General features: G+C 42.4%; 1 protein-coding gene across 1 annotated transcript in view; it reads right to left on the bottom strand.

The window, feature by feature from the left end:
- Nucleotides 1–27,612, bottom strand: part of Upp2 (uridine phosphorylase 2) — a 233,490-nt gene that overhangs the window by 28,597 nt on the left and 177,281 nt on the right. Inside the window, exon 2 of the mRNA XM_059258838.1 lies at nucleotides 7,053–7,117. Coding sequence (XP_059114821.1) covers nucleotides 7,053–7,114 — 62 coding nt within the window. The 5' untranslated portion in view covers nucleotides 7,115–7,117. The remainder of the gene's footprint in view (nucleotides 1–7,052; nucleotides 7,118–27,612) is intronic.

Below are 27,612 nucleotides of genomic sequence, written 5' to 3'. Positions count from 1 at the left end.
AATAAGTCTCCTTGTTGTGATTTGGGAGCTGGTTGGTGGGACAGAAAAGTCTACCTACAAGATGAGTAACATTAATAACCCAACTTACATATGAAGACACCAAGACTGTTGAGCACTCCCATGTAACCAGAAAATCTACAGGCATCTCTACTCAGTTCACTCTGTCCCTAATTGTCATCCTCTTACTTTAAGGCTCCATAACATAGGGGCGTGGCTCTCAGACCACCTTGGTTCTCATGCCAGATCAGCTGGACATACATTTCTTGTATAAGCAAGCTAACTGTGTCCTTCCATTCCCTCGTCTGTGAAGTAGGAATGGTGAAAACTGCCACTTGGCAAGTTGGTGAGCCCTGAATTTCCTCCTCATAAGGCATTGAAATGTACAGTGACAAACACTTCACACACACACACACACACAAGCCCTCGTCATTATACTGTGAGGCTTACACGTAACACCCATCCTAGTCACGCACGGCTGCCAGGCCCCTGCCCCTTCTCGCACTGCGTCCTGCACACACAGCAACTGCATGTTTCCCTAGCTGTGTCCCACACGCTCCAATGAGGAGACATCTCTCAGCACTGCATCTCCATCTCTGCACACTTCTTGGCTTCCCTCTCAACTTCCCTGGTGTGTATGTTTGTGCCTGGGTGGACTTAGGTAAACAAAATCCTGTGGTCTCTTTCACGGGCCAGCATTTCTTATATTTTTGGTTGTGAGCCTAGTCTTTAACAGCTGGGCCATCTCTCCAGCCCATGGGCCAGCATTTCTTACAAGTAACCATGAAGAATTGCCTGGATGGATCTTCTTTCAAAAATCCCCCGCTTCTCTCTCTCTCTCTCTCTCTCTCTCTCTCTCTCTCTCTCTCTCTCTCTCTCTCTCTCTCTCTCCCTCCCTCCCTCCCTCCCTCCCTCCCCCCCCCCTCTCTCTCTCTCTCTCTCTCTCTCTCTCTCTCTCTCTCTTTCTGTTCCCCCTTGCTCCCTGTGTGTGTACACTTCTTTTTGACACTGGTCTATGGAAACACTTTGAGTATCTTTGCCTTTGAGAAGACAGCCTGCCATGATGTATGTATGACTTCCTTTCTACCTAAGGCCACTGACCTAGCCCCCATCCCTGGCTGGGTCACCAGGCAGGCCTTCCTTTCTCATTTGACAAATCTATGTAATACAAGGCAGTAAGCTGCCCCTGCGGCTGGGCCCTTAATTCACTCTAACTTATACTTAGAAAGCACACTCTTTACAGCCTTCAGTTACTTTATCATAATATGCTCCTTCGGTTATCAGTGATAACAAAGTATCTGTCCCATGCCACAGTGGATCAAGACATCTTATCCAGAATCGTCTGGAAATTCTTTGGTCCTCCCACTGCCCTCTAAACACTTTAAACATTCTCAGCAAGGCTCATGACCTCATACATCTTCAGTGACTCTAATCTGATCCGAGGTGTGCTTTAAAAACCACCAAGGAGAAAACACTGGTGACCGGGCCAAAATTAATTGGATGCTCGGAAAGCTCTTTTTTTTTTTTTTTTTTTTTTTTTTCAATGTTGCCAATTAATGTGCTGCGATGGTGGAAGCTCCTGCTGTAAGCCTTTGCTCGTGAACTGTTCCTTCCATTTCCCTTTCATTTTTCACTTATCAGAATCCCATTCATTCCTCAAGGCCAGCTCGAACACATCTTCCGGGGGAGTGTTCTGAGCAGTCTTTATCCCTAATCAATATCTTTCCCCTTGCCATGTTCCTAACACATCCATTTTGTGCTAATGCTGTTAAAATGGAGTTAATTTTCTGTCTCCTCAGAAAGATTGTAAATTCCTTGAAGCGAGCTGTCTAATGCATCTTTCTTTCATCTCTAAGACTTAACAAATCCTGTTTGTTAACCTAAATTTAACTGTTCAGAAGGTGGAACAAAATACTACTAGTTTTTTTTGTCCTCCTTAAAAACGTTAGAAGTAACAGGTTCTTAATTAGCTTGTGAGTCATATCTCGTTTGGGGTGGGGGAATAAAGAGTACTTCATGGTGTTGCTGTACTGTCACTTCAGAACAAGCTCCTGCATCCGAAGCAGGACAGATAACCTCCTTTCTGCAGCTAGGAGGAGGAAGTTCCATCCCCCCACCCCCCACCCCACCCCCAAGCCCAACCCCCACCCCACTCCTCTGCGCTATGCAGAATGTGCTGAGTCAAGCTTCAGCAGCATCACAGCCTAGCTCAGGAAGCTGGTTAGAAAGGCAAACCACGTTTCCACACCAGAACCATTGACTCAAAACCTGCATTTTAATAACCCCTAGTAATTCATATGCACACTAGAGTACGAGAAATACCACCATTCACTTTCTCTTCCAAATTCAATTTTAGTTTTTATTTCATTCTGCCAAAGCTGATTTCATGATCATGAGATTTTCCTTTGGATTTCCTACTGAGTCTATAGACCATAACACTAAGAGACACACTCATTCATCTCCAGCGACTCTTTAACTGCTCATCAGAACCACCGGGGGAATTTTAAAGCCTACTGGAGTCTGATATTGATGGAGATTCTTGTCTCCTGGCCCACAGAAAAGCACGTATAAGACGATCATTCTGTCAGCAACCAAAGAAGGCTTTTTGGCCATTTGAATCTTTTCTGGGTGCATACAAATGGATTGTTTAGGATTGTTCTTATTTTGTGAAGAAGGGCATTAGAATCTCGATTTGAATTATGTTGAATCTATAGACCACTTTGTGTAGTATGAATAATTCACCAGTATCAATAATCATGTTACAAATGTGAGATATCCATTCACCTATTTATGCCTTCTATGTTGTCTTGAACTTCTTTCACCAACAGTCTATGGTTTTCAGTATACAAATCTTTTCAGTACACAATCTTTTACTCTGCTTAGTTGAGATTGTTTCATTAAGTTCATTTCCAGGTAGTTTCATGTTAGTTTATGGAAACAAAGTTAATCTTCCCTTGCTGAGTTTATAACCTACACCTTCACCAAATTTATCAGTTCTAATAGGTGTTTGGATTTTTGGGGTGTGTGTGTGTGTGTGTTATCTTAGTGTCTTTAGAATAACAAAGCTAGAGACATCACAGTCTTGAATGGAAATACAAAGCATGAGGCAGTGTGCACCTTTAACATGGAGCTAAATTCTAACTACACATTGGAATCACTAGCCGGACTTTAAAGAGTGCCGATACCTTGGTCCCTTCTTGGGATTTCTGATTCAAACCTGGCCTTGGAACTTCTAAAACTACTGACCTTCACCTTTTCTGTATTCAAGAAGAAAAATCTCAAGAAAGCATAGTCATTAATTACATTCTCTTGTATGATATTTGTTATAATAGTCCCTTAACCAGTGGTTCTCAGCTTGTGAGTTGTGACCCCCATAGGGTTGCATAGCAGATATTTGCATTATGATTCATAACAGTAGCAAAATTACAGCTATGAAGTGGTAATGAAATGATTTTATGGTTGGGGGTCACAACAACATGAGGAACTGTATTAAAGGGTCACAGCATTAGGAAGACTGAGGACCACTGTCTTAACACACTTTGGAGGTATCCTTTAGATTTCCTTGATGTCTGGTTGCTCATTAGGGAAGGTGAGAGAGAATGATCCTAAGTTCGAGGCCAGCTTAGGCTATATAGAAGGTTTCAAGCCAGCCTATGCCAAACAAAAACCCACAAATGATTGCAATCAAATCAGTGTGACATGGGGACATCAATGAGGGAGCTAAGATGGTAGACCCAGAAACAGAGCCAGTTATTGATGGACAGCTGGTATTTGACAAGGCCACCAAGAACACACAATGAAGAAAGGAAAAGCTTTTCAGTAAGTGATGTTGAGAAAACCTGATCTCCACCTGCAAAAGAATGAAACTGAACCTGATCATGCACCATGTCCAAATGTCAACTCAGAATAGGCAGCAGCTGCACTTGTTAAGACCTGAAGCTGTGTCACAAGAAAACCACAGAGACTCCATGTTTGTTTGGGAAGTGGTTACTCAGGTAGTTTGCAAAGTGGTCACTCTTTTTTTTTTTTTTCCAAATGAGGTATGACTCACAGTAAAAGGCAAACAAAACAAACAAACAAATAAACAAACGGGGTTGTACCTAACTAAAGCCTCCTGCCTAGCAAAGGAAACAACCATAGTGAAGACACAACCCATGGGCTGGGAGAAAGTATTTGCAAACTAAACATCTGACAGGAGCTCTTTATCCAAGTTCAATAACTCAATAGCAAGGGAGCAAAATATGGCTAAGCATAGCCCAAAGATTTGGACATTCTCGAAGATTCAAAGAGTCGACAAGGATGTTTTAAAGTTTCCAATATTGATAATCATTAGGGAAATGAAAATTAAAAACAATGAGCTGTCTCTTCACATTCATTGGAATTATTATCAGCGTCCACTGATAACAGATGCTGGCAAGGTCTAGAGACAAGAGAAACTTTGTATACTATTGGTGGAAGTGTAAATTAATATGGCTAGTCTGGGAAAAAATTATGGGGGCAAACTAAAATAGAACTGTCATATGGTACAGAAATTTCACTTTTTGTTATGTATCCAAAAGAATTGAGATTGGTGTGTCAGAGTAATACCTATACTCCATGTTTATTGTAGCACTATTTCTAATAGTGATAGATATATAGTTACTTACATTTTTATATATATTGTGAATATATGTCTATAAATTTTATATATAAATATATTTATAATGCATATGTTTATAAATATATTTATAATATATTAAAAATGTAATACTATTCAGACTTTCTCACAGTTATTTATTTGTGGGTGTGGGTGTGAATGTGTATGCATGACAATGTAGTGGGTAGCCATTCCAGCTTTGATCTGGAAGTTCCAGCCCCCATTGAGGCTTCGGTAACTGTCGCGCCTACAAGGCCGGGCCAAGAGAGGACCCTGAAGACCTGAGATCTGGATGCACCAGCTCTCTTGGTTCCTGGTCCCTGGACGCTGGAAGTAGACCGAGCAGAATTTTCCAGAGAACACCGCCTGACTGCACTACGCCTTTCCCAGACTCTGTAAACTATCCATTCACTTGTAAGTTACCCCACAAAGTAAACCTCCCTTTTAACTACGTGGAGTGGGCCTTAATAATTTCACCAATATGACAGCACATGTAGGAAGTCCCAGGACAACTTGTGGGAGTCATTTCTCTCTTTCCATGATGTGGGTCCTAGAGACCCAACTCAGCTCATCAGGCTTGGTGTCGAGTGTTATTTACCCCCTGAGCCATCTCCCTGGGCTCTCAGCTTTTATAAAGAAGAACATCCTGTCATTTCTGACATGGATAGAACTGGAAGTACGCTAAGCATAAAATCAGCCCAGAAAGACAAACACTGTGCCACCTCTCTCCTATGTGGACTCTAAATGTTGATCTCACTAAAACAGAGAGAAGGGGGTGGACATCAAAGGCTGGGGACTAGGGAGGGATGGGAAAGAGATGGTTAAAGGGAACACAGACACAATTACATGCAAAGACACTGTGCCTAATCACTAAGAAAACTTAGTAATCTACACCGCCTTGCCTGGTAACCACAGGGAACACCTGAAGATTTCAAAATTGCTGAGAAATAAATTTTGATCATTCTTACTACCAAACAATGAGAAATTGGTGAGAGGATGGATATATTAGCTAGATCAATAGGACTTTCTACATTGCATGCGTAGCTGGAAACCTCTGGCTGGACTGAGGATACAGTCATTAGCAGAGTTCTTATCTAGTAGTCATGAGGCCTTGAGTTCAGTCTCTAACACTGCAAGCCAACCGAACACACAAACACACAAACAGAAGCCCACCAACACATTGTGTCCACAAATACTTGTCAATTGTCACTTTCGACTAAAAACAAATAAATGAATGTTTACAAAATGTTTACAAAATTGAGGAAAGGCTTGCCTGAGACTTCGTGCCAAGTTCAAACCTGTGTGAAGCTGGCTTTTTCAATGCGTCGCTCTTTCTAAAATCTCTAGCTGCTACTAAATAGCCCCGCACGCAGTGTTTCCTCCTCAAAACTCTTTTTAAAGCCTATTTTCATTCTTTTTTCTTAACTTGTGCTCTAAATATTGGTCACCAAAGAAAAATGCTAGCTGGGAGGTTTTCCTTTTCCTTTGCCTTCATTTGCATATCTCTCTCTTTTCTGAAGGAAAGAAGGTGGCAGGAGCCGTCTGTGTGAGCCTGGGAATGGAGCACGGTGGGTATGCTGACATCACGACAAGACATTTCCCACAATTCTTAGCAAATTAGAGGGAACTTACAAAAATTCCTTAAGCCTCGCGAAGACTAATGCTCTATTGTGTCCTGTTAACCTGAGGCAGAAGTTAGAGCTTAATTTGCAGGCAGCTTAGGCAGATTTATGTCCACTTTTGAGATGAATAATATCAATGGTATTTCAGAAGTTAATTCTATGTCAAGTCCATCACAAAGCATATGAAATTACCCCATGACACACTCAACACAGTTAAAATGCCGGAGGCACTGTGGGACCCTTTCGTTATTTCTCAGGTATAGCCTATGGTCCTAGAATTAAATGCTGAGTTCACTGCACAGTGAATTCCAGGCTGTACTTTGAATTTGTCTGCTCCTGTGGGTTTTCATATGTTCTTTTGACCTATTTTCTTTTTTATTTATTATTACTATGTGTATTATTCATTATATATATGTATATATATACATATAAAATAAAATTATGTGGAGGTCGGCATGCCAGGAGGCACATGTGGAGGTCACAGGATAACTTTTCTTCCACCTTTGCGTGGATGCTGGGGAGTGAACTCAGGTGGCCAGGCTTGCTCTTGTCCACTTACCTGTATCCACTAAGCCATCCCACCAGCCTCCACTCTATGTTCTTACATGAACCAACTTGCCAGCTCCGCGAGAATCAAAGAATAAAAATTTGCAGTGCTTTTGTGTGGGTTTGTATTATGGACAGTATTCCAATTATTTAATGCCCACTGTGAAAAGGTGTATAAAACTCCGGGCACTTAAAATAAAACCTAAGGGACACTCACCTGACTGAAACAAGAAAAGATCAAAATTACTCACCCCTCATAGGCATTCTTGTCCGGTCTCATGGGTCTATTAGAAGCAGGTAAAATGGAAGCCATACTCTGCGATGCACAGATATCAGGAAATAGCAATGTTAGGGACCGCTGTTAAATTACAGATCTAATCACAGCAGCACAGCTCCAAGTCAGAATAGCAGCTTCCCTTCAAGCTTAGGTTTTCTTCTAAAATTTTCCTCTAAAATCTTCCCTTAGCATCTTAAACTTCTCTGCCAGTTTCCAAACACCATCCCCGGATGGCCTTTTATATGATACCCTGGCTCTCAGTGCATCATTCCCCAAGAAGATAGGCTCCTTGGGAGGGTGTGGCATCCTTTCTCTTCAACCAAGTTGGTTAACTCGTTAGCTTTGATCACTTCACCTCTCCATGGCATCTGACCTCGGGCCCAACGTAGGGCTGGCGTGACACACCGACTTATTTGCTTTGAAACAACTGTATAGGAACCCAAGCCTGCTTGGGGCTTCCATGCCAACCTCATCAGAAATGTGTCCAGTACACGTGAGAACTTTCAGTTCTCAAATACTTCGTTTTCCCATCATTGCCCACTGCTTGCCAGTTTGTTTTTGTTCTTTGTGGTTACTAGTTAGGAAAACATCCAAAGTCAGGACCTCAAAAGCCCCTTTGTAGGGACTTTGCCCTCTGAGTTCATACAGGAGGTCTGATGATTAAACAAAGCTGCTTTCATAGGGCCTCTTCATTGAACTAAATAAACCTTGCCTCTCAGTGTCAATGCAGGTAGAATAAAGAATTATAGCTTAATATTTTCAGAAAAGATAGTGTCCTTCTGTTTTTAAAGAAATCTGTTAATCGGTAGCCTGCTATGATTGTGCGGACCTATACTCCCAGCACTTAGGAGTCCGGACAGGAGGATTACTAGAAGCTTGGTGGCAGCCTGGTCTACAGAGTTCCACAACATGTGTGGGTATAAAGCAATCCCTGCTTCAGAAAGAAGAAGGAGTGAAAAGAAGGAAGGGAAGGAGAGAAGGGAAAGGGGAGGGAGGGAAAGAGGCAGGGAGGAAATGGGGGAGAGAAAGAATGGATTCACTGGTTGCTGGTGCATTTCATTCAGGAGTGAGGAAATCCACTTCATCATGACCCTTTCTCTCACGGTTCCTATGGGAACCAGCTGACATTCTGTATGGAGCGGAGCTTCAAGAACATGAGTATCATGGGTTTTCAGCAAATCAGAACTTAAAATATTCATAAGAGCCAAGTAGAAGATATGTGGCATTTCCTGATGTGTGTGGATTTCTCTTTAAGAATGTGTATTACAGCCAAGAAGCAAATAGCCCGGACCTTTCTTTCTTTCTTCTTCTTCTTCTTTTTTTAAAATTTAATTAACATTTTTTTCATTTATTTTACATACCCACTACAGTTTCCCTTCCCTCCTCTCCTCCTAGTCCCCCCTCCACCTCCCATCTACCCACTCCCCCATGCACTTCTCCTCATCTCCATTGGAAAGGGGCAGGCCTCCCACGGACTTGAACAAAGCATGGCACATCAAGTTGAGGCAGGACAAAGCTCCTCCCCACTGCATCAAGGCTCGGCAAGGTAATCCAGCATGGGGGAAAGGTTTCCAAAAGCCAGCTAAGCACCAGGGACAGGTCCTGATCTCACTGCTAGGAGCCTTGCAAACACACCAAGTTACACAACTGTCACATGCAGGCTCCCTAACTGTTGATCCAGAGTCCATGAGCTCTCACGAGCTCAGGTCAGCTGTCTCTGTGGGTTTCCCCATCATGACCTTAAATCCCCTGGCTCCTACAATTCCTCCTCCTTTTTTTTCAGCATGACTCCCGGAGCTCAACCCAGTGCTTGGCTGTGGATCTCTGCATCTGCTTCCATCAGTTCCAGTTCCAGCTCTTCAATGGCAATTAGGATAGCCACCAATCTGATTATAGTAGATGGTCAATTCAGGCACCCTTCCCACTATTGCTAGGGGTGTTAGCTGGGGTCATCCTTCTGGATTCCTGGGAGTTTCCCTGGCACTAGGTTTCTCCCTAACCCTGAAATGCACCCCCCCATCAACACATCTTTCCTTACTTCCCCCCTCTGCCCTGCCCCCAACCCACTCCCTCAAGCCCCCATTCCCCTACTGCTACCCCCAGTTTACCCAGGAGATCTATTTCCCCTTCCAGGGAAATCCATGCGTCCCTCTTTGGGCCCTCCTTGTTATCTAGCCTCTCTGGAGCTGTGAATTGTAGTCTGGTTATCCTTTAGTTTACTCCTAATATCCACTTATGAGTGAGTACATACTGTGTTTGTCTTTCTGGGTCTGGGTTACTTCACTCAGAATGATTTTTTCTAGTTCCATCCTTTTGCCTGCAAATTTCATGAGGTCATTGTTTTTTACAGCTAAGTAATACTCCATCATGTGAATGTACCACATTTTCCTTATCCATTCTTCTGTTGAGGGGCATCTAGGTGTTCTGGCTATTACAAACAATGCTGTTATGAACATAGTTGAGCATGTGTCCTTGTGGTATGATTGAGCATCCTTTGGGTGTATGCCCAAGATTGGTATAGCTGGGTCTTGACGTAGATTGATTCCTCATTTTCTGAGAAACCACCATATTGATTTCCAAAGTGGCTGTACAAGTTTGTACTCCTACCAGCAGTGGAGAAGTGTTCCCCTTTCTCCACATCCTCTCCAGCATGAGCTGTCTTCAGTGTTTTTGATCTTAGCCATCCTGACAGGTGCTAAGATGGTATTTCAGAGTTGTTTTGATTTGCATTTCCCTGATGACTAAAGATGTTGAACAATTCCTTAAATGCTTTTCAGCCATTTGAGATTCTTCTGTTGAGAATTATTCATTTACATCTGTACCCCATTTTTAAAATTGGATTAGTTGAAATTTTGGTGTTTAGTTTCTTGAGTTCTTTATATATTTTGGAGATAAGCCCTCTGTTGGATGTGAGGTTGGTGAAGTTTTTTTCCCATTCTGTAGTCTACCATTCTGTCTTATTGACAGTGTCCTTAGCCTTACAGAAACTTTTCAGTTTCAGGAGGTCCCATTTATTAATTGTCGATCTCAGTGTCTATGCTATTGATGCTATATTCAAGAAGTAGTCTCTTGTGCCAATGAGTTCAAGGCTACTTCCCACTTTCTCTTCTATTAGGTTCAATGTAACTGGATTTATATTGTCGTCTTTGATCAATTTGGACTTGAGTTTTGTGCAGGGCAATAGATATGGATCTATTTGCATTCTTCTACATGTAGATATCCAGCTATGCCAGCACCATTTGTTGAAGATATTTTCTTTTTTCCATTGTATAATTTTGGCTTCTTTGTCAAAAATCAGGTGTTCAGAGGTGTATGGATTTATATCAGGGTCTTCAATTTGATTCCATTGATCAATATGTCTGTTTTTATGCCAATACCAAGCTGTTTTTATTATACTATAGCTCTGTAGTAGAGCTTGAAGTCATGGGTGGTGATACCTCCACAAGTTCTTTTATTGTACAGGATGATTTTGACTATCCTGTTTTTTTTTTTTTGTTTTTGTTTTTCCATATGTAGTTGAGTATTATTCTTTTGAGGTCTGTGAAGAATTGTGTTGGGATTTTGATGGGAATTGCATTTTTGAATCTGAAGATTTCTTTTGATAAGATTGCTATTTAATCCTATCTATCCATGAACATGGGAGATCTTTCCATTTTCTGATATCTTCTTCAATTTCTTTCTTCAAAGACTTAAAGTTCTTGTCATACAGGTCTTTCATTTGTTTGGTTAGAGTTACCCCAAGATATTTTATATTATTTGTGGCTGTTGTAAAGGGTGATGTTTCTCTGATTTCTTTCTTGGTCCATTTATCATTTGTGTATAGGAGAGCTACTGATTTTTTTTTTTTAGTTAATCTTATATCCTGCCACATTAATGAAGGTGTTTATCAGCTGTAGGAGTTCTCTGGTAGAATTTTTGGGGTCACTTATGTATATCATCATAACATTTACAAATAGAGAAGTTTGACTTCTTCCTTCCCAGTTTGTATCCCCTTGACCTCCCTTTGTTGTCTTATTGCTATAGCTAGAACTTCGAGTACTATATTGAATAGATATGGGGAGAGTGGACAGCCTTGTCTTGTTCCTGATTTTAGTAGAATCACTTTGAGTTTCTCTCCATTTCATTTGATGTTGGCTGTTGGCTTGCTGTAAATTGCCCTTATTATGTTTAGGTATGTTCCCTGTATTCCTGATCTCTCCAAGTCCTTTATCATGAAGGGGTGTTGGTTTTGTCGAAGGCTTTTTCAGTATCAAATGAGATGATCATGTGGTCTTTTTCTTTTAGTTTATTTATATGACGGATTATATTGACAGATTTTTGTATATTGAACCATCCCTGTATCTCTGGGATGAAGCCTACTTGATTATGGTGGTTGATTTTTTTTTAATGTGTTCTTGGATTTGGTTTGTCAATATTTTATTGAGTACTTTTGCATCAATGTTCATGAGTGAGATTGGTCAGTAATTCTCTTTCTTTGTTGCATCTTTGTGTGGTTTGGGTATCAGGCTAAGTGTAGCCTCATAAAAAGAATTTGACAATGTTCCTTCTATTTCTGTTGTGTGGAACCATTTGAAGAGTATTGGTATTAGCTCTTCTTTGAAATTCTGGTAGAATTCTGCACTGAAACCCTCTGGCCCTGGGCTTTTTTTTTTTTTTTTTTTTTTGGTTGGGAGACTTTTAATAACTGCTTCGATTTCTTTAGGGGTTATAGGTCTATTTAAATTGTTTATCTGGTCTTGATTAATTTTGAATATCCGGGTTCTTGACTTAAGGTGAAAACTATTTTGTGAAAGCCCTCAAAACTTTTTGTTGTTGTTGTTACTTCTTTTGGTTCATGGTAGACAGCCAACAAAGTTTTCAGAATGGGAAGGTAAATGCATGTTGGGGAATAACCAAAGTAACATAAGCCCTGCCATGGCCACTGCCCGCCAGGCATTTACAATTTTTACCCAAATTTTCCAAGAACCATTATGAAAGTTATCTTAGAAAAGGTAAGGATAGCTATGAGACAAAATAAACCCGTTGTCTTGGAACTTGGGACCTTAGCTCCTTGCTGGAGCTTATAATTATTTGTACATCTCAAACGTCTGGACACTGCAAGCTAGTATACCCGCTGCTCTTTCCCAACAGTAGTTGACAACATTGAGACTCTAATGTCCACTGATTGTCACCCAGTCCTTCATTTAGTTTTACATATGCCATATCTCTTCATTTATCTTTAGGGGATAACGAGGAAGACCACCAAATTACACTTGGCATTTACCACTGCTTCTGACAGGTGAAAGCATTAGCTAAATAGCCATTATGTAATTAATTACCTCTGTGAACCAATTAGGCTAATTAACATGTCTATCTCCAGTGCAGATTCTGTCAACCAGTGATCCTGGTCACTAATAATGTCAGATAGAACAAGCTAAAGTATATGTGCTCCATTATAACAACTCTCCTCTGTGCCTGGTCATTGAGATCAGTAGTCATCATGTAAGGGGGTTTAGAACAGACTTGGAGAGTCTGTGAAAGGACAGTACCAACTGATGTCTTTTGAGAAAGCTGAAGTTATTCTCTCCTGATTTCAGTCTTCTATAGATTAATTCATACTCTTATAGTGCGCTGTTACCTGAAGGCCTGTCAGTCTAACAGGAGGGGGAAAGTTTTGTGTTTGGAAAGAATGCAAGAGGTCAACTCCGGCACGGCCCTGGTGTTGTGTAAACATGGGCCATGTTCCAGCAAAGCCTTATGACGCCTTACAGCATGGATCAGGCAGGTCCTGCATTAGCTCCACCAGAGTCCGCTCTGTGGTGTCTGAGCTACAGCAGACACTTCTTCCAGCCTTCCTCCACAGTGCTATGCCAGCACCTGGAAATCCTCCATCCTAGACTGTTTCCTCCCAGGCTTAGTTCAGCCTCCAGACCCCCGATGTTCAGCTGGCTGACTTTAGGTCTCTCCTCAGCAGCTGCAGCTTCTATTGAGTCTAGGAGACATACACATGTGGGGTTAAAATCTTGCCTACCCACCTCCTAAGGCAGTGTTCTGTCACCCTGAAAAGGAGTTTGCTTTTCAAACTCTGTTAACACTGTTAGTGCTATATGGTTTTTATGTCTAAGTATTTGCAACAGAACAGCTCTAGTGACTCGTGTGTGTGTGTGTGTGTGTGTGTGTGGCGGGGGAGTTCTAGTATTTTAAAAATCAAGTGCCAAATTATATGCCACTGACTATAATCCACTTTCAATAATCATACCTAATAATGACCACCTTAACTCTTTTAGTAATATGTTTTTACTCTGCTATGAGTCACAATCGTCATGACGCTTCTCAAGGTGCCCAGCCTGGTTGTGCAGGTAGATGGTAGGCTTCAGCAAGTTACCCCTGTCTTAGAAATAACACCCCTGACGTGCACGAATAAACTTGAATGCTTGCCCTCATGATGGCAATGTACAGTACTCCAATCCTGCTTTCCTTCTTCAGGACAAGTGGCTAAGAGCAGGCATGGGGCAGCAGTGGGAACGTCCCCTTTCAAACCAGATTCCCCAACTGACCATGAATGGTTAAAGGAGCTGTAAAAATGTCCTAGTCTATTCGCTCTGGGGCTGTGCAGTTTATTTACACTTTCCCCCTTTCATTCAGTAATAGTAACTGAGCACATACTGTGCCCAAGATGCCCAGGAAATGCTGCAGATTAAAGGCATGAGTAAGGCGGTTCTTACTTCTCTGGTTTCTTTGGCAAAAACAGCTGCAATCCGTGGACAGAGAAGACAGGCGTTTCCACCTTTCTCGAGCTGGCCTTCCTAGTGTCACAACACATGTGGTGGCTGTATCTGCAGCAGCTCCTCCTTGTGTCAAGCGGTAAAGCTTTCTTGATCTTTGGATCATCCTTTCCTACTTTATCCATGGTTCTCTCCCATATATCGTAGATGTATTGCAGCTTAATGCTATGACATTATTTTGCCTTAAAAACTCCAGAAACCCCATTAATAGTGCTACACGATTTTCATGCCCAAGCCATTTGCTACAGAACAGCACTGGTGACCTTTTTGAAAAATCAAATTTCAAAAATTAAATGCCAAAACAAGGTTTCACTGATTATAATACACTTGCAAGAGTCACACTTAATGAATGGATGCCTTAACTCCTTTATTAATGCATTTTACCTGTGCTGGGCGCAAAGCCTCCCGAAGATCCCTTATCTTCTACTACCCATTTAGTCTTTCTCGCCAATTTCCATCCTCCTGGGAGTCAGGGAAGTGACTTTCATCTTCCTGTTCACTTTCTTTAAGAGAAATGCTCCTACATCTGGCTTCCCCCTGACACTACTCCACTATTGTTGGGGTCCATAGATGTTTCCTAGTGAGAGCTGAGCTTACTTTTCCCATCAGGGCTGCATACGGGGAATGATTGACCATGTGCATAGTTATCAGCTGTTTGGAAGGGTCTGCATTTGGCTGTGCTAGGGGGAGGTCTTTTGTCCCACCCCTGGGCACTCCTCTAAAAGCCCTTTAGCAGAGACAGAAGGCAGGATTAGGATCCAGGTCCTCATGAGGCTATCCTGTGTTTCTATCTCTCTCGCCTCCATATTCCTATCTAAATCTCTTATCCCTCACTCCTCAAGAGTACCCTGAGGGGGCAGGGAGTGGGAGCTGGTCTCCCACACACTATTAATGTCACTTCAAGATGACAATAATTGAGTGATGTGGGTGTGAAGGAGTTTCCTTGATTTCTCGACAATGAGGAAGAGGGCTCTTTTACCACTCTTCGATTTCTTTTTGGTCAGGTGGCATGTCAAAAGTTGTTTGTGGCTTTTGTGAGGAATCTGGGGCTACTTGGATGTAGTCTGTGGGTTTTAAGAGACAGCTAGGCTGTCTAGCCTTAGTGCAGTGGTTCTCAACCTTTCTAATGCTGCAACCCTTGACCCCCAACCATAAAATTATTTTTGTATTTCATAACTGTAATTTTGCTACTGTTATGAATCATATTATAAATATCTGATAGGCAGAATATCTGATACATGACCCCTGTGAAAGGGCCATTCAACCCCCCAAAGGGGTCTCACCCCATGGGTTAAGAACTACTGCCTTAGTGGCCCATGGAACTTTTCCTAAATGTGCTGGCTGTGACTTGAATACAGTAGAGAGCTTCGCCTTGCCTTGAAGCCTCTCCAGAGCCAGATGGAAGGATTCAGACCCCTCCTCTAGGCTTTCAGGGCTGAGGTATGGCCTCTTGGATGTGTGGTTGTTCCCTTTCCCTTGACACTCATCCCCTAGAGTGAGCACTAACTCCTGTGCTTCTCCTGTTTGCTCTCTCTCGAACTAGAAGGTGAGCTCTCCCTTGACTTCCTTTTTCCTCCTGCCTGTGTGTTTCCACTGCCATATCCTGAATTCTCTCTACTTTCTAGTTAGTAGTCTCCAGTTTCAAGTCCACCAGACCTTGGTTTTGATGTGTTAATAGAAGAACAACAATGCTTAAAATCCTTGTTTCTTTTGTATACTGCCCCACTAGTAGCTCAATAGTCCCACTCAAAGAATCCCAGTTCTCCCCTGTAATTCCCATAAATGGAAATATGGACAGGAAAAGGGGCATTGTTGTGGTTTGAGCTGGAAATGCCTTCAACAGGTTCGTGATCTGAATGTGCAGTTTGGGGAGGGTCTGCTAACAGGGAGATGGGCTTCACTGGTGGAAGTAAACCCAACTCAAGCTCTGATATCTGCCTTCATTTCTGATTTGTTGGGACATAAACAGGTCTCTGCTACAAATTATTAATACTATGGGCTGTGCTGCTCCACAATGCCTTTCAGGGACAGGAACTCAAACTCTCTGAAACTGTAAGCCAAAATGAATCACTCCTCTGTAATTCTGCACTATTGTAGTCATAGTCACACAAAGTCATTAATACAACCATACACAAAGAAAGAAAAAAATCTTTGTGATGTTTCAAATTGATCACATCCATTATAGTTACTGTCAGACAAAGAATTATACACTTGGTTGTTGGCACACTTTCTCTGTCCTGCCAGTCAGCTCTGTCCCAAATAACCACACAGAGACTTATTATTAGTTATAAATGATTGACTGATAGCTTAGGCTTGTTACTAACTAGCTTTTACAACTTAAATTAACACATATTTCTTATCTGTGCTCTACCCCATGGTGGTATCTTTTTTTCAGCACAGTATATTCATCTCCTGCTTCCTCTGCATCTAGCTGGTGACTCCACCGTTCATTTCATTTTGGGTCTCCCAACTAACCCTCCTGCCTAGCTATTGGACAGTCAGCTCTTTATAAAACCAATTAGAGTAATACACATGTATAGTGTGTAAAAGGATTATTCCATAGCACTGGTAAATAAAAGCATCATGCAACCAGTCTTCAAGGTGCTCGTCTCTCTGCTGTTTTGTAACAATGCAAGGTTGTTTATGTTTGACTTCTGAGCAAGGCCTTGCAGGGTGGTGGTAGATGAAGCCTTTACCATGAGAAAGTTACTATGAGAGTGGTCTTGTAGAGGCCAACCCATGTTGAGGCTGTGGGGAGGATTCCAGCACCCCTCAATCCTCCCACAAGATTTCAACTTGTCAATGATGCTAGACTCATGGTCATGTTGGAAAAGTCTTCATAATTCTGTTTGTGACTAAGAAACAAAAAATAATGATAGGGGTGGATGGTGGTAGCATTCTCCTTTAATCCCAGCACTTGGGAGGCAGAGGCCGACAGTTCAAGGCCAGCCTGGTCTGCAAAGTTAGTTCTAGGATAGCAAGGGCTATGCAGAGAGGCTCTGTCTCTGAAAAACAAACAAACAAAAAACAAACCAAAACAGTGATAGATTTTTTTTCAAGACCCATAGAACACTGACATTTAGAATCTCTATGAAGTTATAAAGTACAGGTTTCCTTTAGGACATAACACTTCTTAAGTTATAAAATTTCATTTTTCTAGAATTATATTCATATATTATATCTATAAACAATGGATATTTCTTGGGACAAGGGTTTAAACTAGTAAATAAATGAACAAGTTGCAGAGGCCAGAGAGATGGCTCAGTGATGGAGATCACTGGCTGCTCTTGCAAAGGACTGGAGTTCAGTTCCCAATGTCCACATGGCAGCTCACAACCATCTGTAACTCCAGTTCCAGGGGACCCAATCTCCTTGTCTGACCTCTGCAGACACAGGTAAAAATGGTGCACATATATCCATGCACACAGGCAAACATTTACACACAAATAAATCTAAAGCATTTAAAAAAATAACAAGTTTCAAGTCATGTGAACACTGATGTATAAGAATGGTTTGACTATCACCAACCATCCCACGGAAGTTGTTTCCAAGTATATGGAGACTCCGCATAGGAAGTGTCATACCTGCCACCTGGTAGAAACACGTCCTCTGTCCTAAGTGTGTGCTATGACTTGAAAATGAAACATCACCACCCACAAGTTCATGTTCTAACACTTGGTCCCCAGCTAATGACACTATTTTGGAAGAGTACTGAACATTTAGGAGGTGGGCCTCGCTGGTGGAGGGAAGCCATTAGAGGGGTGACTTTCTGAGTTCTGGTCTGTCATGATGGGAACAGCCTCCAGCACTCTCTCCCACAACCATAAACTAAGTTGCCACTCCATGCCATTGCTGCCATGACACCCCAAAACTCTTGGAAACCATGAGCCCACACAAATCTTTGTCCCTTTTGTTATTTTAGTCTGGCATTGTGATCACAGTGACACAAAAGAGACAGATATAGAAATTTGGGACCAAAGAAGTGGTTTCTATTGTCGTGAGTAAGCCTAACCATGTGGTTTTTAGACCTTTAGAACTAACACGTGAGAATCTGAAGTTTGGGGATGCAAACTAGGGAACCCTTAGAATGCCGTAAGCAAAGATTAACGGGCAGTTACTGGAGCCCATAGTGTCAGATTTCTGAAAATGTGAGCAGTGAGGGCCAGGTTCAAAAGACTTCAGATGCAAAGGACTCTGTTGGGAACGGGACTGGTGGACATCTGCATTCCATTCTGGAAACTATTTGTCTATATTGTCTATATTCTAACATTTTGAGTGAGGCTGAACTCAAAGGTAAATACTTTAGTGAAGGCGATCTCAAGGCAGCACAGAGTACAATCTATGACCTAGGTATTCGTGACTACTTTTAAGTAAATTTAAGGGGCAACTTTGGAACAAAATGTGGAGGAGAAAAATATTTTTTAAAAGAGTCAGGGGTTAGATGAACGTCATGAGCGGCAATCCAGGTGATCCGCACTGAAACGATAGGAAAGATGCTCTAAGCACATTTAAGGAAGTGGCAAGAGACCCAGCCACCCAGGCATTCAGTGATCACTGCAGCCATGCTTCAAGATGGTCCTGCTGTTGTTCCGGCTAGTAGTGACTTGGTGTTGGCCACATGCAGTAGGAAATGAGAACTACTTAGTCATGGAGGCTTGCACCAAGATCTTTAAGGAAAGTCTATTCCAGACAATGCACACAAGCTCAGCTTCCCAGCAGGAAGAGCCTGGGAGGCTGCTGCTTGCATACAGATGTGAGGGTGAATCCCAGGCTGCAGTGGAGACACCAGGAAGCTGGAGGTGCCAGGAGGGTAGAATATCTGCGGAGAACTCTAGAAACTGGGTGGAGTCAGCCCACCAGAAAGGCCGTGTGGACTACAGGGTCATTCAAGCCCACTGGAGCTCACGTCACATCTTCACATATCCAGGATGGCAGTCAGGAAAGCGCCAGGATTTAACGCTTCCCTTTTAGGTTTTGGTCTTATGTTGGTCCAGCCTTTCCTTGCTAGTCTCCTGTTCCTTCATTTTAGAATAGAAAAGGTCACCCCATGTTATTGTATATTGGAAAAATATGTCTTTCTAGTTTACACAGGCTCACAGATCCAGCGTTTGCCTTGGACCTTAGAAAAAAAATTTGAACTCTGACATTTAAACATTGTTGAAACTGTTAAAATTATGGGGACTCTTTAAGCTGTATTGTGAAGGGCCCGCCCCCACCTTTTACAGGGTTCCAATGAGGAGAGAGGCATAAGGAATTAGTAGATAGAAAGATAGCAGAAATGAGACAGACAGAAACACACGATAGCTTTGGGAGGACCTGGATCAAAATTCACCGGCCCAGAACTTTATTCAAAAGGGCTTTTTATAACAATGCTAAGGGGTGAGGCAAAAGACCTCCCGCTGCTAGATACAGCCAAGTGCAGAGCCTTCCAAACACCTGGTACTCAGGCCCGTGGTCCAATCATCTTCTTATGCAGCCCTGCTGGTAAAGCAAGCTCAGTTCTCACTAGGAAACCTCTGTGGGCTCCCTCATTGTATTTAAGTGCTTTTTAAAAATTATTATTATTATTATTAAATTTATTCATTTATTTTACATTCTGATTGAAGTTTTCCCTCCCTCCTCTCTTCTCATTCCTTCCCCCCACCTCCCTTCTGCCCCTTTCCCATCCACTCCTCCTCTGTCTCCATTCAGAAAGGGGCAGGCCTCCCATGGGGATCGACAAAGCATGGCATATCAAGTTGGGTAGGACCAAGCTCCTCCCCCTGTACTATGAGGCTGGGCAAGGCAACCCAGTATGAGAAATAGGTTCCTGAAAGCCAGCCAAAGTGTTAGGGACAGTCTCTGCTTCCACCCCCAGGAGTCCCCAAGTAGATCAAGCTAGACAACTGTCACATGTATATAGAGGGCCTAGGTCAGTCTCATGCAGGCTCCCCAGCTGTCAGTCCAGAGTCTGTGAGTTCCTATGAGCCCAGGTTACCTTTTTTTCTGAGAGTTCCCTGTGATGACCTTGAATCCCCTGACTGGTACAATCCTTCCTCCCTCTCTTCAACAGAGATCCACAGCCAAGCCCAGGCCCAGGGCTTGGCTGTGGATCTCTGAATCTGTTTCCATCAGTCAATCACTGGTAATTGGTAATTGATGGTAATTGGGTAGTTAATATCTGATTACAGGTGATGGCCAGTTCAGGCTACCTATCCACTGTTGCTAGGAGTCTCAGCTGGGGTCATCCTTTATATTATGGGAGTCTTTGAAGACTAGGAAAGGGATATTTTGTTTTGAATCTAAACTGTTCTTTACAGACTTATGTATTTTTTAATTAATTTTTCAAGTATGAATGCTCTGTCTGCATATATACTTGCACGCCAGAAGAGGACATCAGATTGCATTATAGATGGTTGTGAGCTACCTTGTGGCTGCTGGGAATTGAACTCAGGACCTTTGGAAGAGCAGTCAGTGCTTTCGACCACTGAGCCATCTCTCCAGCCTCCCCTCCCCAGGCTCATGATTTAAATGCTTGGTCTCCAACTGGTGCTGCTTTTTCTTGTGGGGGGTGGGGTATGGAACCTTCAGTTGGGGAGGCCTAGCTGGTAGAAGCAGATCACTGGGGATGGACCTTTGAAGGTCACATAGCCTGGCCCAGTTCGTGCTCTGCTTTCCTCTTCGTGGACCGTTTTGAGCAACCTGTGCAAAGTGCTTTCACCATCGTGAATAAAGCTGACGCCTTTGCTTTTCCTAACATGATTCATGGAAACTGTGAGCAGACTAAAGCACTTCCTTTCTTAAGCTGTTTATATCAGATACTGTGGTCAGACTGATGAAAAATACAGTCGATTATGCTTAGAGTTGAGTTGAGAAGGGAGAGGAAAAGCTTGTTCTAGCAACATCCAAATGAACATAGTGTGATTCACAACTACCCTGGCTTCTTTGCTGGCTTTCCTTACTAGGAATCACGAGTTCAGAGTGTGGCCAAACTTGAAACACCCTGTGTTCAGGGCTGGAGAGACAGCTTAGCAGTTAAGAGCACTTGCTGTGTTTGAAGAAAACCCAGATTCAGTTCCCAGCATACACATAGTAGCTCACAACCATTTGTAATTCCAGTTCCAGACGATCTGACGCCCTCAGGTGGCCTCTGTGAGCACAGGGCACTGAATTTGCATCAGGCAAACACTCACGCATAGAATATAAAAAAAAATAAATATTTTTTTAAAATTCCTATGCTCTAATGGACCACTTTAAAGCACACACAGTAGCACAGAAAACTGGCAGACAACTCAAAAGGCAGTATCACCAGAACCCCGTCTAGCATGGTCAACAGAGTGACCTTTTAAGACTGAAAAGGCTGGTCTTCAGAACAGGCTGGGCTTTCGTGTTCAGAGCTGTTCTGTTCTCACATTCTGAGAAAGGAAGTATGAGGTACAGGGTATGAAAGATTAAAAAAAAAAAGTTAATCTGCCTGAAACAAGCATGGTATTTGAAATCAATAGCGGTAGGGAATCGAATTTTAAAGCTTTTTACTAAGCTCAAAATAACCACTTTCAAAAATAATAACCACATTCAATCTAGAATGGAAATCTGAAGGACTAGGGAGAGTGCCTGCCTCAGATCCCCCTGGGCTGGGCTGGGACCTGGGCTGGGCTGGGGCCTGGGTAGTTTCTATGCCACCTCTCATTTAATCCTCAGAACAGCCCTGTGAAATAACGATTACTATTTTTCCAGCTTTCAGATAGGAAGTTGAAGCTAGGAGGTGCTGAATGAGGCGATGGAACTCCTGAAATAATACAAACCCACAGAAGCCCCGCCCACTCAGTCGGTAACAATCTGTCAAGGACAGGAGGCCAAAGACACTGCAAATGACAGGAATTTATTCAGGGTCCTCAGGGTGAAGTAGGATCTGTTGTGGGAACTCATTCTGCTGATGGCTTTGGGGGTACAAACCCTAGGGCATGGCTTTCTCTCTGCCGAAGTGGCCCTTTAAGAGCTGAGCTGAGCTCTCATGGGTGGTGAAGCACTGTGTGATTGTCCCCAGCTTTCCAGGGACTCTGCATCTGGATTTACCATATCCCGTATTTGTGAGTGTACTTCTCCATTTCATATCTTAATAAAACCCTGATACCCAGACTCTCGTGGATTTTGCTTACAAGGATCTGAATTCTGGGTTAGTCTTTGCAGCATTTTACCCTGGGAGTCACAAGAATTTACTCAACCCATTTACAGAAAAAGAAGCCATGGCTGGGCCATGGTGGATATGTGTTCTCCAGGCACGGAGAAAGCAAACGGTCCGTTAAAAGGAAGGCCCGGTAGGAAAGCTGACTTCAAAATCAGCTTATCGCCAGATTTTAAATCGACCTTCGATTTAAGATCCGGGCACCTGATGGTTTAACTCGTGTCTGGAGCACACTTCCTGAGATTGTATGTCAAAAGCCAGGCCTGGTTCAATACGCCACCTGCGGCATGGTCTGTTCTCTGCGGGACACTGACAGGTGAGTCGGAGACACACAGCCAGAGGCTGTTTCTGTGACCTCCTCGCGAGCGAGCTTGCTGGCTGTCCTCACCTTTCCAGTGACCCGAGCCCCTGTTTGTTTTCAGCGATTCGTGCAGGAACATTCAGTGTCCTGGGCAGTCAGCCTCAGGCTGGGAAGAAACCCGTGAGTCCATACAGCTGGTAACTGACCTCTGCAAGGACAGGGGGCGAATTTTCTCAGGACTCAAGTCGCGCGGCGGTAACCGCAAACACACACCTCAGATTTGCGCTGCTGCTGCCCAGTGCAGCTAACACTGTGGGGTTATGACATTCCAGAGCCAGTTGATTCTAGTTTGGGTTTGAGAACAACGTGTTTTATGGCATTCCCTCAGCACTAGTGAGAGCAACATGTTGACTAAACATTAACTCTTTTCTAAGGAGAGAGAGCCCTTGGTTACCCAGCCATGGCTGAGCTCCCATTTCTCCCAGGGCTCTCTCTGCCTTCCTTATGCCATGACCTTTCACGGCTGGCTTTTTAGTACTTCACCTTGGTTTGCATTTTATTTTCTGTTCTTTGGATAATTATTGGTGCTCCTATTGTGCATTCCCACATTGCAAACGTCCAGCTCTAAAAGATTTAAAACACAAAGAAATAGATATTTAATAGTTGTCCGTGTTGTTAGCGCACAGATTATATCTTGCTAACAATCTGCCCTATGTGATGAAAGATTTATTTTTAAAAAGAAAGATTTTTTTTTTTTCACAGCTCTCACCGCATTCCCTACTGAAGATGAACTTTACACGTTCCCTGAAAAGACCCTTGTTCCGTAAAGGGGAGGTTTGTAAGCATCCTTATGAGAGGAGACTGGAAATTACTTGTCAGTATTTACTTTTACCTTATGACGAGGTTGAAGATATATGTGTACATATTATATATTAACTATAATGTTTTAGACAACATTACAGATGTTACTATATACTATATATTATATATAGCATTTATATCAGACTGCAGATTGAGTATCTCTTATCCCAAAGTCTAGACAGCAGAAGTATTTCAGAATTTGAACCTCTTTCATGTTTTAAAGTCTTTATATATGAATAGTGATATATCTCGAGTGTAGAACTCAAATACAAATATAAATTTGACTGATGTTTCATATACACCTAACCTGACCATGCCTTTAGTCAACATTTTCAGTAATTTACACATGAAACAAAATATGTCTACACTGAACCATCAGAGGTCAGATATGCAACTTAGCATGTGCAGACTGACATGTCAACGGTTAAAAAGTTACAGACTTTGGAGCATTTCAGACTTAGTATGTTTGAACTAGAGATGCATGTATGTGCATGCATACGCAAGTATATGTGGGTGTGAACGTGCATGTATATACATGTGCTCTACTCTTGGTTCTTTTTGCTGCACTGACCTTTTCTTCCAAACATGCATATTTATACATAAGTACATGCACATATATATGTATATATAAATACCTTTGTGTGTGTACATGAGTTGCTCTATTACATATGATCATAGATTGACATTCCATCAATTTGAAGTAGATATTATGACACTACTCTACACAATAATTTACTAAGTTACATTTGTACCAATCATGCATGATTTTCTATTTTCCCATATGCTTGCCACTAAATCTCATGTCATTAGCCACATAATTGTCTTGCCAATATGGCTGTTGTAAATGGCATATTCTGTGTTTCCTTGACTGTTAACTGAGGTTAAACATTATAAATGTCTGGTATGTAGTTGAGTTCCTTCTTCTGTGATTTACCTGGTCATAGTCTCTGTTTATCTTTTGGGTTTTTATCTTTGGCCTACTCATTTATAATTCTCCATTTATGCTGGGTACTTATCTTTTGTAGGGTGTGTATTTTGTTCTTTATGTTCAGTTGTTTTCTGTTATGTTTTAGGAACTTATCCAATGAACAATATAGAAATTTAAAAATACTACCTTTGTGCTAGGTGTGGAGGTGCACACCTTTGATCCTAGCTCTCAGGAGGCAGAGGCAAAGTGAATCTATGCATTTGAGACCACCTTGGTCTCCATAGTGAACTCCAGGATAGCAAGGGCTAGGCCATAGCAAGACCCTGTCACATGAAAACAAAGCTCTATCTTTCATCTGCACTTAATACATTCAAAAATAATATGATGCTAGTTGTAGTGGCATGGGCTGCAATCCCAGTGCTTGGGAAACTGAAGTACAGAAGTCACAAGTTCAAGGCCAGTCTTGGACATCTAGCTATCTTCTATCTATCTACCTATCTATGGATGGATCTATCTATCTATCTATCTATCATCTATCTATCATCTATCTACCTATCATCTGTCTCTCTCTCTCTCTCTCTCTCTCTCTCTCTCTCTCTCTATATATATATATATATATATATATATATATATATATATATATATATATATATATACTTTTTAGGGCAAGTGTGGAAATAGTAAATGCATGAGATACAGAAATGAGACAAGAAAGGGGGATTTTAAAAATGGAAAACTATGGCTAAAGAGAAGAAAGGAGAAAGAAGGAAAATGGAGAGTAATCTTTGGAGGAGAAGAAAAAAGAAAAAGAAATAAAAAAGGGAAATATTTTACAATCATGAAAAAGCTCAAAAACAAAATTAGTAAATGTCAGGAGTAAAATAAAAATGGGAATTTTTGAAAACCAGTAAGATTAGATCAAAATACTACTAAATTTATAGGAGGCAAAGAGGAAGCAAAATGAAAAAAAGAAACTAATGAAAAGAAAACGCATTGCCATAAGGAAATGTGTAAACAGATTAAATGAACAAACAAAGATGAACAACAAAATCATAAAAATTGTAAAAATCAATGCAGTAAAAATCTGGCTAAATATTTAGGGAAAAAATGAAGTGTCGGAGCAGTTTCTTTCTTTGTCCTCCAGAGTTGGAGGCTGGCAGCTATATGCATGGGGTTAAGGGTCAACTAAACTTGTGGACCCGTCTTTCCTTTGGTTTTGGTTGTTGATGAGTCTGCATCTGCCACTGCTGTCTTCACAGGGGCAGGTTTCCCTCTTCCTGTATCAGGGGTGTCTTCTGGCCACAGTCAGCTCTGCGGTCTGTGGCTGCACAGAATCTCTTAGGCTCCACATGCTGTCCTTTCTCCTGGGATGGCTAATGTGCAGCTGAGGGGTGTCTCCCAGTGTGTTGGGAATGTGGAAAGTGACACTAGCACTAAGATCAGCAACGCCAGAGGACCTGCCCCCGTACTTGGACCGCATAGGTGTTTGTCACCCTGCTGAGGTGATGCCATCTCTTCGGAATCCTTGAGCTTAATGGCAGTGAGGGACAGATAGACTAGAGACCTGATGTGTCTCCCGGCCTCAGGCTCAGAGCTATCAAACTCCAGGTTTATTCTCAGCTTATGAGAGCTATTTCCAGACACCAAGAGCAAGGATAGCTCTCCTATGCACTTCCCAGCCTGATCTGCCAGCTTCTGAATAATGACACAGAGACTTTTTATTAATTATGAAAGCTTGGCCTTAGCTTAGGCTTGTTCCCAACTAGCTCTTGAAACTTAAATAAACCCATTTATATTAATCTACATTCTGCCACGTGCCTCATTAGTTCTCCTCAGTATCGTACATCTGACTTCCTCCACATCTGGCTGGCTGGTGAATCTCCTGCCTCTGATTCTTTCCCAGAGTTCCTATCTCTCCCCAGAAGTCCTGCCTGTCCTCTCCTGCATAGCTATTGGGCATTCAGCTCTTTTTAAAACTAATCAGAGGATGTCTTAGGCAGGTGAGATAAAACAGAGACATCATCACACAATGTACAAAAAGATTTTCCCAACAACCGCACCCTTGAGCTTATCAATATCCTACCCTCCTGGCTCTCTACATCGCCTCTCCAAGCCTTCTCTCACAGCAGGACAGACTGAGGCTCTCAAAGTTATGGATGTTCCCTGATACCCAGTCTCTGGAGTTCCCCGGTTTTCACAATAGATTCTCACTTAATATGGTGCCCAGCCAGGGCTCTCTATGTCATCCACTGGAACAGAAGGAGTGTCTCTCTGCAGCTAAACTGTCTGCCAGGAGCTTTGCTCTACCACCCAAAACCACAACTAGATTTGAGGCCAAAGAGGTCTGTGGGCTTGTCCAGAGGGGAGGACTGCCTGGCTGTTATCTGCCATATCTTCTGACTCCCCTTCCCCTATCAAAGAACTGAGGGACTAGGGCAGTGCTTGGCTTTTGTTCTGTGCCCCGTGACTTTGTTTTTGCTGCCATCCAAGGTTGCCTAGTTTCCTTTGTGGATTTTCAAAGATTCTATTCTATTCCATTTTTGTCTTTGGGATCAAGTCTGTATTTTCTCATTCTGTCTCTTTTTTGAGCTCACACAGCAGCTGCCTCCTGCCTGCCCTCTTCCTGGAGGTCTTCCAGTATTTATAGTAGATATCTAGTAGGTTACTTCAGTCTGTCCTTTTAGTGTCGTATCTTTCATGTATTCTGTTTGCCTCTTTGCCACAAGCTGAGAAAATCTCCCAGATCCTTCATCTTTGCTCATTTTCCAGCTGTGAGTAACCATGTCTGTAACCTCGCTGTGCCAAATTGCAGCCATGCTCTCGGTGATTCACTCTTCTGTTGATCCATACTTTATTCCAGTTAATTATGTAATGTCCTACAAAGCCCTCTTATAAATGGGTGTCCTGCCCTGCCCCTTTTGATTATGTCATCATTTTCATCAAGAAAATGGGGGAAAATAAGATAGTGCCAGCTCCATGCCCTTGCCCTTTGAATTAGGCAGCCTTCCACCACAGTGGCACAATACCCATGATACACAGCTTAAAGGAAAATATTTGTTTTGGCTCACAGCTTTGGAGGTTTTCATCCACAGTCATGCGTTTGTGTCACTTTGGATCTGTAGGAGGAAGAAATGGTGGGGATCCCATGGAACAAAACCATTTACCTTGTGGTAGCTGGGAAGGAGAAAAGGAGGAGGGAGCTGTCTTCCCCACACATTCTTGAAGAGTACTCCCACTGCTGTGCAATGGTGTGTTTGTTTAACTCTGTAAAAATATGCTGCATTTGTTTATGCTGCATTTGTTTACGCTGCATTTGTTTAGCCATGTAAAGATGTGTTGCTGTTTTGCCTTGCCTGCCTAAGGCACTTGATTGGTCTAATGGAAAGCTGAACAGCCAATAGCTAGGCAGAGGAGGGATGCGCAGACCTGGCAGTCAGAGAGAAAAGGGGGACACAGGCAGCCAGGGGCCATCCAGCCAGACACAGAAGAAGCAGGAAAGCAGGATGGACAGTACGT

The sequence above is a fragment of the Peromyscus eremicus genome, chromosome 4, assembly GCF_949786415.1.
Source record: "Peromyscus eremicus chromosome 4, PerEre_H2_v1, whole genome shotgun sequence".
Lineage (NCBI taxonomy): Eukaryota > Metazoa > Chordata > Mammalia > Rodentia > Cricetidae > Peromyscus > Peromyscus eremicus.
The sequence above is the reverse complement of the archived record's forward strand: the minus strand, read 5'-3'. Positions and strand labels throughout refer to the sequence as shown.